Below are 14,331 nucleotides of genomic sequence, written 5' to 3'. Positions count from 1 at the left end.
AGAGAGAGGTAACTCTAGGAAGGGGATTCCGAGCCTTGGGGAAGGAGGAAGGGAAGGAACAATGGGCTCCAAGAGATTCATGATCCATCATGAGGATGGGCATTTTTTGGGGGGAGGACAGTTCACAGCATTCATACGATTTACTAAGAGGCCCTTGACTATTAAATATTAATATTCACCATTCCAGAAATAGGCTTTGCTTGAGGCAGCTCTGCTCAGAGCACCAGCTGTTGAATCCAGATCCCAGAGGACTTGGTCATGGTCAGGACAGATCAGGGAAGGGAGCTGAGTTCCCCTACAGCTCAGCATTTACACACTCCCATACCAGCCCAAGAGAAGCCTTTCTGAAGGCAGATGTACATATTTTAAAGAATGTCTAGGATCTGTGTCTTGTACAACTGCAAATGCAGTGAGTAAGAGGGAGTTAGCCTCAGGATACCTCTACCTTGACCTTTATGTTCCTTAGAACAGCAAACCTGCCAAAGAATAACAAATAAAAAGGCAAATCTCCAGGGTCTCACTTGTGATGAAAAGTTTGGTTTGACCTCGCGGTCTCAGTCCTGAGCTCAGGAAACACTAATAGACAAATCCTGAGCAATGGCTCTTTTACATTTGCCTTTTTTTTTTTTTTTTTTTTCTGGCAGAGAAGCATGTGGTATTAGAAGGCAGCAGATAAAGGCTTTCCATACTAAAGAGGCAAGAAGCACACAAAAGAGAAAGCAAACCTAAAACTGGAGAGGCTGACACTAAACTCTGGGGAATTGAGAGTCACTTTTTACCCACATCCTGTAAAGGGCAGAAAAAACACAGGAAAAAGGTTTCTACTAAAATATGTGTGTTCTGTTTTTACGTTTTTTGAATAGAAAAACATGCATCACTCAAATCCACTCAGATATCTGAATATCTGCTGGACGTTTTTTGTTCGTCTGTTTGCTTGGTTCCTTCTGCTCCTTCCCTGACTTCTGAAAAGATAATTAAAAAAAAATCCTCAGAGTGAAACTTTAAGTTTTAGTTGTTAGAAGCACATGCCTTTGTACCCAAACAGATGTGGGCTCTGTCATTGACTTGGTAAGTAATGCTGGATAAGTTTCTGAATCTCTTTAAGAACCCAATTCTTCAGCAATTAAAATGGAAGTATGAATAGCACTGACTTCAAAGAATTGCTGAGAGAATTAAGTGAAATGATGCATTAAAAAACCTTAGACTAACCTGGCATACTGTAAGCATTCAATAAATGGTAGCTAAACAATAGGAGTAACATCTCTGTCAATAAAGAAAAACAATTCTAAGGACACATTTTTGTGCACAATCATGCAAGCTATAACAGGTAGAAAGGAAGAAATAAAAAACAAAAACAAAAACAGAAACAGTAGACCTGTGTTCCTTAGTGGAAATTCCCTACTTTATACCTTAGAAGGGGTGTCAGACTGTCTTCCTCACCTTCACGTGAGTTTGGGTCTGGCAGAGAAGTGTCTCCCCTCCCCTGTAACAACATGGGTCATCCGTCCAGGTCCATGGAAAGTGCAGAAAACCACAGCCTGTGCCATCATGCTTTCTGCCCACCTCCACTACCCAACTTAGCCAAGTGGCTGGACGGTTCTCCCATGATCATTATCCTTCAGAAGCTATTAGCACTGCATTTTTCTTTTCTCCAAAAAAATTTTTATCTCTTTTCACCATGTTAGAAAAAACCTTCCCTTAGTTTTATTTATTTATTTATTTTTTAAAGCATTGCAGCCTGGGGGAATTCCTCCTCACTTTGGACAATCACTCCAGCTAAGTTTGCATGGAATGGTGTCTGCCCTAATTGGCAAGCTTCATTCCTGCTCACCTCTTATTCAGATCACATAAAATAATTTCAGCAAACGTGCTGCTCATATCATAGTTTTGCATCCACACTGATCTCTAGGGAGCCATTATTAATCCCAAGTACCTTTTCTTTAAACTTGTCTCCCCAGTTCGAGTCTTACTTCTTCCAAGATTTCTATATGGCTTTTCTTACTCAACACTACATTAAACCTAAATTCTATTTCTTTCTAGTTAAACTATCTTCCCCACAGTGGAGAAAGAAAAGAAAACAAAGCTTTCTTGTTCCATTTTATCAAAGACAGCTGACTTAGCTTATTAGTAAAATCAACAGAGATGTAGGTTAAGGACTCTAGATAACTCCCTTATCATCTACCAATTCCTTCAATATCAGGGAAGCATGGCTCAGCACCAGGATTGGGAAAGATAGGATTCCACATGTCTGCCACTTTGGACATTCCTTATTTCTATGCTTTCAATAAGTGGCAGCCACAGTTTACATGAGCACAGAGTTCAAAGGAAATCACAACAATCAAACTTCCTTACCCGGCAGTCTCTCTGAAGTGTTTTCATAAGCGCGTTGTATGTTTCTGTATCAAAATATAACCCTTCGTGCATGTCTTGCAGGAAATCTAAGTCCTTAAATGTGGGGTTGGATTTCTCTCTCTCTTTACGGGATGCTCTTCGCTTATACGTTGAGCCTTTCAAGTCATATGTAAAGTGCATTCTCATGGAGCGTGGCAAAACGTTGTTCATCACCACAATCCTGATATTAATGCCTCCTGATTGCATACAATACAGTCCGTAAAATTTTGGCAAAAGAGTCCTTGGATTCTGGTTTAAATTCTAGAAACCAAAAAAAGAAAAATATATTTACAATCTTCTATTTTGACAAAATAATGCTCCACTAAAGATGTGTTTTCATGCTGATATAATAATTAAAAATGGGATGTGATTATCTTTATTAATGTTCATTACTAAAATTTTGCTGTTTCTAATCTATTTCTTAAGTCTGCTTACTGGACAGCAATTTTATTATTCTAAACTCAGGGCAGTGAAAGTGACTGGATTGGACATAATGTCCCAAATTGGCTCCAACTAAAAACAGGCAAGGAATTGACTGGTGCCATGAGTGACTGTTCTCTAAGGTAGCCAAAGAGAAAACGAATTGCCAAGGTATAAGGGATGAACATTTAAAATTTTAATAGCTCCTGCAAAACTGTCTTCCAAAATGGCAGACCAATTTACAACCACACTATGTAAGACTGTACATAGATTTTCCCATTACTCTTACCAGGGCTGAATAGTACCCAAACTTTAAAATCTTTGTAAGCATGATTAGTGAAAAACAGAAACCTGTTTTTAAAAATTTGAATGCCATTGATTACCTATGTATTTTTAGTCACCTTAAAGATAATTTTGCTCATTTTTTTCTGCAGGTTTTTGTCACTGTTGAAATTCTTCATATATTCTGGATATTTATCATTTCTCTCATCTATATGGGGTAGTTTCTTCTAGTCTGTTGTCTTTTTTATTATTTAAAAAAATAGGGAGGCCAGGCACTGTGGCTCACGCCTGTAATCCCAGCACTCTGGGAGGCCGAGGCAGGTGGATCACGAGGTCAGGAGTTCGAGACCAGCCTGGCTAGCATGGTGAAACTCTGTCGCTACTAAAAATAAAAAAATTAGCCTGGCCTGGTGGCGCATGCCTGTAATCCCAGCTACTAGGGAGGCTGAGGCAGGAGAATTGCTTTAACCCGGCAGGCAGAGGTTGCACTGAGCCGAGATCGTGCCACTGCACTCCAGCCTGGGTGACAGAGCGAGACTCTGTCTCAAAAAAAAAAAAAAGAAAAAGAAAAAGAAAAAAAATAGGGAATACATGCCTACTTTTGTTCCCTTTTAAAGTAGATAAGAAATTAAAATAGTTTACAAAAGGGCATGTAGTCAATGAAAAGTTTCTCTGCTATCCTTGATTCTTCCCCCAATTCTCAACATTTGAGAAAACCACTGCTCTCACTTTATTTCATTCCAGAAATATTCAAGGTGCTTATATTAATTTTGTGTCTGGTATTTTTTCTTATATAAATGTGTTGCCTTAAATTTTTTTTTTTTTTTTTTTAATTTTTTGAGAGACGGAGTCTTACTCTGTCACCCAGACTGGAGTGCAGTGGCATGATCTCGGCTCACTGCAACCTCTGCCTCCCAGGTTCAAGTGATTCTCCTGCCTCAGCTTCCCAAGTAGCTGGGACTACAGGTGTGTGCCGCCACGCCCAGATAATTTTTGTATTTTTAGTAGAGACAGGGTTTCACTATATGTCGGCCAGGCTGGTCTCGAACTCCTGACCTCAAGTGATCCTCCTGCCTTGGCCTCCCAAAGTGCTGGGATTACAGGCATGAGCCACTGCACTTGGCCTAAATGTGTTGCCTTTTGATGCGGTCATATTTGTTTACTTGTTTCTTATTTGTGTGTGTGTGTTTGCTTTCTGCTTTTAACAAAGCTTTTTTATATCCCAAAGTCATAAACTTTTATTTTCTTCCAAATTTTTAATAGTTTTGGTCATTACATTTGGTCTTTACTCCATATGGAAGTAATTTTGTGTGTATGTGAAAGATCTGAAATAGAGAATTTAATTTTTTCCTCAAATGGATACTTATTGAACAGTCTGACATTTTCAAATTGAGTTTAAATCCCTCCATGTCAATACAGTAAGTAGACAAATTCACATAGATCTATTTCTGGACACTTTATTTGAATCCATTAATTTTTCTGTCTAAAACTGTACTCATCCTACATCCTTAACATTAGTTACAGCCTTATATATTTTTTGTATATGCTATAGCAGGCCTACTATTTTTCTTCTTTTTCAAAAATGTTTTCTCCATTCTTACAATCTTTCTGTGTGATTGTTCATTTTAAAAAACATTCTTCAAATGAGACTTGCTCTCACTTTCAAAGAAATTGGCTTTGTCAAGCTATGTGAAAAATCCTATTAGAATTTTTGCTTGGAATTAGACTGGATTTATAAGTTGATTTGGGAGCAGTTGAAATCTTTACAATACTGAGTTCAGGAACAATGCAGATTTCTTCATTATTTCAGATCTTCTTTATGTCCTTCAATAACGTTTTGTAGTTTCCTTCATATTGGTCTTGTAACATTTGTTTTTATAGATTCAAGTATTTTAGAATTTTTCTTATTACATTCTTTCTGAACTGATTGTTTATGTTTTCCACTTACTATATCTTGCGTTCCCAATCAGAATTACAGTACTCACACGACTTTATTTACTTATTTTTCTAATAAGGTTCATTATAAGTTGTTGTCATCATGAACAGGATCTCTTTTTTCCCTTATATTCTCCCACTCTATATCATCTATATAATGGAATATAATGGATTTTGTAGATTTATCTTTTATCCTGCAAATCTGCTGGAGTCATATCACTTCTAAAAATTCCTGATTTACTTTCATGAGCAAAATGAAGGTTTGCTCATTTTGAATTCTGTCATTTAAAGAGAACAGTGCTTGTACTTTTTTCTATTTCTTTTTGTACTCAAGACTCAGTGCCAGAATTTCTAGCAAATTTATCAGAAAGGACTATTGATGGGAGGGGCACTCTGGTCTATTCCTATTGTTTCTAGAGAAAGGATTCTTGTATTTTTCCATGAGCTATCATGTGAACTTTTGGAAGACTGATAAATGTACAACTTGTATAATCATTTATTTACTTTTTTTTTTTTTTAAAACTCCCCTGCCAATTTTTAGAATTTTAATTAAGTGAAGATGTTGAATTTTGAGGGCCTTAGCTTCTCCTCAACATCTATTTGGGTAACCACGTGACGTTCACATTTTTTCTTGTTAATGGGATGGATTATATTGTTATACTAGCTTACATAATTGGGATAAAATCACTTGTTCAGCTAAATTTAATTTTTCTTTGAGACAGGGTTTTGCTCTGTCTCCCAGGCTGGAGTACAGTGGCTTGATCATAGTTCACTGCAGCCTCAACCTTCCAGGCTCAAGTGATCCTCCCACTTCTCAGCCTCCCAAGTAGCTGGGACCACAGGTGCGTGCCACCATGCACGGATAATTTTTTATTTTTTTGTAGAGATGGGGTTTCACCATGTTGCCCAGGCTGGACTTGAACACCTGGGCTCAAGTGATCCACCCACCTTGGCCTCCCAAAGTGCTGGGATTACAGGTGTGAGCCACCATTCCTGGCCCTTAACTTTTTATCTAATTTTAATTAAATATAAGTAGTCAAATACGGCCAATGCAGTTTTACAAAAGGACAAGAATATCTGAGCTCAGAACTATGGAATTTTAAGATTTACTAATTAAGCAGGTTATCAAATAATATTATATCAATTTGATCCTAATTTTAGATAATTTTAAAATGTGTACATGAACAAAGTATAACTGAAAGCATATACACCATATTTTAGTAATATGTATCTCTGGGAAAGAAACTATAGTTAGTTTTTTTTTTTTTTTTTTGGCTTTTCTATATTTTCTGTTCCTCCAAAAAAAAATAATTGCTCAGTATTGAAATATTTTAAAATCTGCCTGCATGCCACTAAGATTTTTATTGAGATTTTTTATTTTTATACTTCTATACGAGATTAATTTAAGTATTTAATGCTGTGTCTAGCAGATTTAGGAATTAAGATAATATTTTTACATAAAAAGATAACATGGCATCTGATGAATGCATTTTTAAAAACAAAGATGATATTTATCACCACTCATAGCAAGTGATTGGCAGAACTTGGGCTTCTGAAATCCAGACAGCTTCATGTAGCCCTTCCAATCATAGAAAATTAAGAACTGTTATAAAAGTACAATGAAACTGGAGGTATGAAAATGCCTGGACTATTTAGGAAAAGTGGGGTTAGTTTTGAAAATTTTGGAGTAAACGTGTAGTAAATCCATCTAGGCTAAGCTACTGTTCCTTTGTCTCTAAAATATTACATGAAAGGTGATTTTTCACACTATCACATTTACCCATGAAATTCTAAATTCTGAAGTCTAGTAGCTGAGAACAGCTAATACAGAATATGTTCCGGTGTATTAGTGTAGGGGTTAAAAATGCATTCTCTGGAGCCCTTTTGCTTGCGTAGCCCCAGCTCTGCAGCTCTCCAGCTGAATAACCCATGGCAAGTTACTTAATTTATCTTTGCCTCAATTACCTCTTCTATAAAAAGGTGATAATTGTAGTATCCAAGGTTGCTGTGAGGATTAAATGAGTTAATGAATGCAAAGCACTTAAGGCCTTGCTTAACATGTAGTAAGCAATCCATGAAAGTTAACCACTTATACTATTACTGCGTACTGGCTGCAAAGAGCTTTGTAACACATTGCTTCCTTTATCTTTCCTTTATTTTATATCCTGTATCCTTACTTTATCACAACAACTATGTAAGATAAGTATTTCCCAGCTTTTTTTTTTTTTTTTTTTTGAGAAGGAGTCTCGCTCTGTCGCCCAGGCTGGAGTGCAGTGGTGGGATCTCGATTCACTGCAAGCTCCGCCTCCCAGGTTCATGCCATTCTTCTGCCTCAGCCTCCGGAGTAGCTAGGACTACAGGCGCCCGCCACCACGCCCGGCTAATTTTTTTGTATTTTTAGTAGAGACGGGGTTTCACTGTGTTAGCCAGGATGGTCTTGATCTCCTGACCTTGTGATCCACCTGCCTCAGCCTCCCAAAGTGCTGGGATTACAGGCGTGAGCCACCACACCTGGCCACGTATTTCTCAGCCTTTAAAGACTGAGGGAACTAAGGCTGACCAGTTATGCTGCTTACTCAGGGTCGCACAGTTAATTATTGGCTGAGCTGGGATTTGAACTCAGGATTGTGGGATTCAACAAGTATGCTCTGCCATTCAGTTCTAGTTTACTATAAAAAATCTATTCAATGAATGTCATAGCATAATTTAAATTCAGAATAAAGCTTACCAAAGAGAAAGAAACATGCCTGAGTCACTGAAAAAACAACAGAAAAAAACTGTTGAGGAAAGTAATTAAACTTCAAGTAGAAGCGTTAATGATGTGCAGTTCCTTACCATGTAATAGCCTGGCAGTAGCTTCTGAAGAAACTCAGCTTCTTTGTGCTGAACTGTTTTGATGATAAATTCATCATCACTGGTCACAAAAAACAAGGATCCACTGGCTCCAGGGTTAGACAGTTCTATTAGAGGTTCACTGCAGATGGAATACTAAAAGGGTAAATGAATAAACATTAAAACATATACTTGATGTATGTGATGCCTCCAAGGAGGACAATCATAGCATTGCACATCTTAGCTATGTTGAAACAAGAAGCCTCTCTACGGGCTTTAAAAGAGGCTCCACATATACCGAGAAGGCTCTTTTTGAGATTTCTAAACATTTAATTGGTCTGTTTATCTTAATAATTCTATGATGAAAAACAGACATACACTCCTAACTCCCAGAGTCATGCGATAGAATCATGAATCATCCTATCGGTCCAATGAGATAATTCAAACAGTTGTGTTGACTAAGGTGCTTTGTTTCCAGCAAATGTCCATAAAATAACAAGTGAAGATGTGATCTGCACTGTGTTTTATCACTTGAACACCAACCCTATTCTCTTTTCATGATTTTCCCAGAAGATGTCATCTACTCATGGTTTCAACAAGGAGATGACTTCAACATCTGTATCTCTAGCCCAGATCTTTCGCTAGGGCTCAAGACCTGTTCATCTAACATTTTAATAGACATTTCTATTTTGGTTATACCACACACAATTTATATGCAATAAGTTCACAATCAAGTTCATCTCAAGGCTGTGGTTAGCCCATATGGTGCCTCTGTGGTAATTAGAAAGACGCAACTTTTTATCTTGGTAGATGCAGCTCTGAGCTAGGATACAAAGTTGGTGAGTAGAAGAAAGGCTGGGGCCAGGCGTGGTGGCTCACGCCTGTAATACCAGCACTTTGGGAGGCTGAGGTGGGTGGATGACGAGGTTAGGAGATCGAGACCATCCTGGCTAACATGGTGAAACCCTGTCTCTACAAAAAATACAAAAAATTGGCCGGGCGTGGTGGCACGTGCCTGTAGTCCCGGCTACTCGGGAGGCCGAGGCAGAAGAATTGCTTGAACCTGGGAGGTGGAGGTTGCAGTGAGTCAAGATCACACCATTGCACTCCAGCCTGGGTGACAGAGCGAGACTCTGCTCAAAAAAAAAAAAAAAAAAAAAAAGAAAGGCTGGATTCCAGTCTCCACTCCTTCCCCTCAGCCAGGTAGGAGAGCTTGAGCAGTGCACAGCCTGCACAACTGCATATGGTGACCCTAGATCATCTGCCCCCTGTTCTCTGCCTTTTCCCTTAGAGAATGGAAGCATTATTTGCCTTATTCCCCAAACCAGAAACTAGGGCATCATCCTTGATTCCTCACATTTCCTCATCTTTCCTAACCAGACTGTTGATGCTGCCTGCCCGCTTCTGCCAACACCCTAAGTTCAAAGGTTTCATCATTTCATGCCTGGATTGTTATGGCAAGCTTCTGGTCTTCATTGTCCACTCTCATCCCCTCTAGTACATTCACCAGGAAACTAGGCATCTTTCTGAAATGCAAATCTCTTCATGTTTTTCTGGGCTTTCACATCTTTTGCAGAAAGACAAACATTGCATGTTCTCACTTATTTGTGAGATCTAAAAATCAATGGTTCTTAACAGAGCTTTCAAGGCCATGAATGACCCAGCCTCCTCCCCAGCCTTCTCTCTCATGACTTCCTCCTTCAACTTTAGCTCTAGCCACAGAGACTAACTTCTCATGTTCTTAAAAGTGCTGCATACTCTCAACAGCCAGGCTTTTGTGTTTTCCTGTGCCTGCGACAACCTCCCTTCTACTTTCACCTGCCTACCACTCATTGCTGTATTTAAAAAATAACTATTGAGCATCTGCTATGTCCCAGGCACTCATAAAGTTTATATCCCAGTAGGAGGAAACAGACAGTAAACAAGTAAATACATTACACATCAGAAAGTGGTAAGTGCAGTGGAGAAAAAAATGGATCATGGAAAAAGCAGCAGAGAACACCAGCAAAGAGTGAGGAATGAGTTGCAGTAAATTCTAAATAGGGTGGTCACTGAAGGCCTCCTTGCAAAGGTGACATTGGAGCAGAGGTTGAGACCAGGCAGCAAGCCACATGGCTATCTGGGGAATGGGCACTTCAGGCAGAGGGAAGAGAAAATGCAAAGGCCTGAGATGTGGTGGGCTCAAGGCACAGCAGAGGCCAGTGGCTGTAGCAGAGAGGGCAAGGAGGAGCCCTGAAAGGGATGGAGCCAGAGAGGTCAGGGGGACAGACCACATCCAGTGCTACAGGCCACTGGAAGGACTTTGTTGTTTTCTCTAAGGGGGCTGAAAAGCCATTGGAGGGTCTGGAGCAGAGGACCACTCTGTTGGGTTAGGAAACCACCATAGAAGGACAAGGGGAAGATGTAGGGAGCATAATTCATAGACTGTTGCCACAGTTTCAGCTTTCAGTGCCTGCTGAGACAGCACTTGCTCTGGAAAACTCTTTCTGGTTCCGCGGATAAAAGATCAATTGCTTCCTGGCCCTGGATGTTCTCATCACAGAAGTCACCACAAAATCCTGCAATTGCCTGTTTCCTTTTCCTCGAGTTGCAGAGACTGTAAAACTCTGTGCAGCAGAAACCGTGACTATCTTACACTGTGATACAGTTCCAGGACCTGTGCCTTGGAACATGGTAGGTGCCTACATACATGGTTGGTACTCAAGAAATTTCCGTCAGATGGCTGAACTCCACCAACAATTGTATGGCTGTAAATGTCACCAAAAAATGCTAAAACCAGCAAAGAAGTCTGTTTTCGGTTTTATTAAGCTCAGTGTTTATTAATTAATAAGCCACATAATTGACTAGAGAAACACTGGGTGGCAGAGAAAAAGATAAGGAGGCCATGCAGATGTGAGATAGACCCAGCCTGGCAGAAGCAGGGGCTTAAAGAACCACATCATCTTTAAATTTTTCTTTTTTTTTTCAGACGGAGTCTCGCTCTGACACCCAGGCTGGAGTGCAGTGGTACGATCTCGGCTCACTGCAAGCTCCGCCTCCCGAGTTCACACCATTCTCCTGCCTCAGTCTTCCAAGTAACTGGGATACAGGCGCCCACTACATGCCCAGCTAATTTTTTGTATTTTTAGTAGAGATGGGGTTTCACCGCATTAGCTAGGATGGTCTCGATCTCCTCACCTCATGATCCGCCCGCCTCGGCCTCCCAAAGTACTGGGATTACAGGCGTGAGCCACTGCGCCTGGCCAAATTTTTTCTATTTTTAAGTTTTTGATCGACAAATAATGATTTGTTTAATTTTAATTTTTTTATTTCAATAGCTTTAGGGGTACAAGCGGTTTCTGGTTACATGGATTAATTGTATAGTGGTGGAGCCTGGGATTTTAATGCACCCATCACCTGAGTAGTGGACATTGTACCCAATAGGCAGTTTGTCATTCCCCATCCCCTGCCCACCCTCCCTCTTCTAAGTCTTCAATGTCCATTATACCACTCTGCATGCCTTTGCATACCCATAGCTTAGCTCCCGCTTAGAAGTGAGAACATGCAGTATTTGTTTTTCTATGAGATATAATAATTGTATATATGTATTGGGTACGTGATGTTTTGATCATGAATACATTGTAGAATGATCAAATCAGGATGGCTAACATATCCATCAGCATACACACTTCTTTGTGGTGAGAATATTTAAAATCCACTTTTTAAATTAATTTAGAAAGATATACATTAACTGCGTTCACCTCGCTGTACAATGGATCACCAGAGCTGATTTGTTCCATCTAGCAGACTTCATATCCATTCGCCAACATTTTCCCTGTTCTCTATCCACCCACTACCACCTCAGCCTCTAGTAATCATCATTCTCCTCTACTTCAATGAGTTCGATTTTTCTAGATTCCACAAGTAAGTGAGATCATGTGATATTTATCTTTCTGTGCCTGGCTCCTTTCAGTTAGCACATTGTCCTCTATGATCATCCATGCTGTTCTAAATGACAGAATTTTGTTGTTTTTAAAGGCTGAACAGTATTCCATTGTGTATATACATCACATTAAAAAAATCCATTTGTCCTTTGATGGGCATTTATGTTGCTTCCATCTTTCCCATTGTGAATAATGCTGCAGTGGACATGGGAGTGCAGACATCTCTTCGCCATACTGATTTCCGTTGCTTTGGATAGATACCCAGTGGTGGGGTTGTTGGATCATATGGTAGCTCTATTTTTAGCTATTTGAGGAACCTCCCTACTGTTTTCCAAAATGGTTGTATGAATTTACATTCCCACCGACAGTATACAAGAGTTCCCTTTGCTCCACATCCTCACCAAACACTTGTTATCTTTTATCTTTTTTGATAACAGCCATTCTAACAGGTATGAGGTGATATTTCATTGTGGTTTTTTCTCATGATTAAGAATGTTGACCAATTTTTAATGTATCTATTGGCCATCTGTATGTCTTTTTTTTTTTTTTTTTTAAAGACAAGGTCTTGCTCTGCCACCCAGGCTAAAGTGCAGTGGCCTGATCACAGCTTATTGTAGCCTCGACCTCCCCAGGCTCTGGTGATCCTCTCACCTCAGCCTCCTGAGTAGCTGGGACCACAGGAACGTGCCACCATGCCCGAATAATTTTTTTGTGTTTTTGTAGAGATGGGTTTTTGCCATGTTGCCCAGGCTAGTCTCAAACTTTTGGGCTAAAGCAATCCACCTGCTACAGCCTCCCAAAGTGCTGGGACTACAGGGGTGAGCCACCATGCTTGGCCTGTGTATCTTTTTTTTGTTTGTTTGTTTGTTTTTGAGGAATGTATAGTTAGGTCCTTTGCTCATTTTTAAATAGGGTTATTAGTTTTCTTGTTATTGAGTAGTTTGAGTTCCTTATTTATTTTGGATATCAACCCCTTACCTGATGCATTATTTGCAAATATTTTTACCCAATCTGTAGATTGTCTCTTCACTCTGTTGTTTCCTTTGTAGTGCAGAAGCTTTTTAGTTTGATGCAACCCTTTTGATCTATTTTTACTTTTTTTGCCTGTGCTTTTGGGGTTGCATTCAGGAAATCACTGCCCAAATCAATACTGTGCAATTTTCCCCTATGTGTTCTTCTAGTAGTTTTACAGTTTCTGGCCTTCCATTTAAGACTTTAATCCATTTTGAGATGATTCTTGTTTATGATGTGAGGTAAGGGTCCAATTTCATTCTTCTGAATATGGATGGCCAGTTTTCCCAACACCATTTCTTAAAGAGACCTATCCTTTCCCCATTGTGTGTGGTTGCCACTTCTGTCAAAAGTCTATTGACTATGGGGTGTGTGTGTGTGTGTGTGTGTGTGTGTGTGTGTGTGTGTTTATTTCTGGGCTCTCTATCCTATTCCATTGGTCAATGTGTCTGTTTTTATACTAGTACCATGCTGTTTTGATACTATAGCTTTGTAATATAAACAGCCATATCTTGAGGATGTAGGCATCTAAAAAAACATCAAGGCTAAAAATCCCACAATTTTTGTTTTGAGCTTGTGAATATTTAAGTCCCTATCATAGAAAAACCTGAAAGGAGGGAGACTGAAAGAAAAAGGGAGAGGAGGGAGAGAGAAACTAGCAGAAACATGATTAAAAGGTAGCTTCTAGATACATCTTTTACATTATTTTGCTTTGAAAATACTGAGGATAAAGGAAACAAAATTATCCCAGAAAAGAAAGAAGCAAGTGTCTGCTGGCTTCCTAAGTCATTGGCAACTCTGATCATCCACTTCCCCTTCTTTCTGTTAGCCTTGCTTCTTGACAATCTCTTGCTAAACAACATTAGAGCCTAAGCCTACAGATGAGTTGAGGATAAGTTAGGAAAACAAAAATAGCTATCACACTGCAGACAGGACACCATAAAAACCAAGAGGAATCAGAGAGCACTTGCCCAGCCATGTGTGCAGACAAAGTGTCCTTGTGGAAGAGCGATTTGTGAAAAGGGCGTGAGATTTGTACCAGTTGCTAGTTATGTGATTCCGAGTAAGGAATTTAGCATCTTGGAGTTTTAGAGGTCTCATTTCTAAAATAAAGGTAATAATATCTACTGGAAAGTCACTGGAAGTTTTTAAAGTGAATGCTTTTGAAAACCCTGGCAAAGAGTGACCACGTATTGCTGTTGTTAATTTTATGACATGATCACACACAGGTGAGAGAAGCACACAGCCTACAATACTCATTCCACAGGCAGGTAAGGAAGAGCTGACACCACCCTAGGATACACTGAGGTTCTCAGCCTACTGCCCATGACTTCAGGGTGATCCAAAGAGACACTAAAACATTCTGAGTGAAGCAAGAAAATGTTGGGTTTCTTATTTACTCACGAATTTGGGACCCTGGAATATAAAGGTGTGGACTCCAAGCTCTCATAAAAAGTAAAGGCAGAACCTAGACTCTCTTTAGGAATTTGGGTGCTTTGTTCCATGGCATTTGAATTCCTGACACAGAACTTCCTTA

General features: G+C 39.5%; 1 protein-coding gene across 17 annotated transcripts in view; it reads right to left on the bottom strand.

The window, feature by feature from the left end:
- The window catches only part of PIP5K1B (phosphatidylinositol-4-phosphate 5-kinase type 1 beta), a 306,214-nt gene that overhangs the window by 114,105 nt on the left and 177,778 nt on the right, over positions 1 to 14,331 (bottom strand). For all 17 annotated transcript variants that reach the window (XM_009456691.5, XM_063788530.1, XM_063788524.1 and 14 more), the window contains 2 exons: positions 7,864 to 8,016; positions 2,353 to 2,652 (listed from right to left, as the gene is read on the bottom strand). In XM_009456691.5, the coding sequence (XP_009454966.1) occupies positions 2,353 to 2,652; positions 7,864 to 8,016 (453 nt within the window). The remainder of the gene's footprint in view (positions 1 to 2,352; positions 2,653 to 7,863; positions 8,017 to 14,331) is intronic.

Source organism: Pan troglodytes, chromosome 11 (genome assembly GCF_028858775.2).
Source record: "Pan troglodytes isolate AG18354 chromosome 11, NHGRI_mPanTro3-v2.0_pri, whole genome shotgun sequence".
Lineage (NCBI taxonomy): Eukaryota > Metazoa > Chordata > Mammalia > Primates > Hominidae > Pan > Pan troglodytes.
This window is presented reverse-complemented; position numbering and strand designations above follow the sequence as displayed.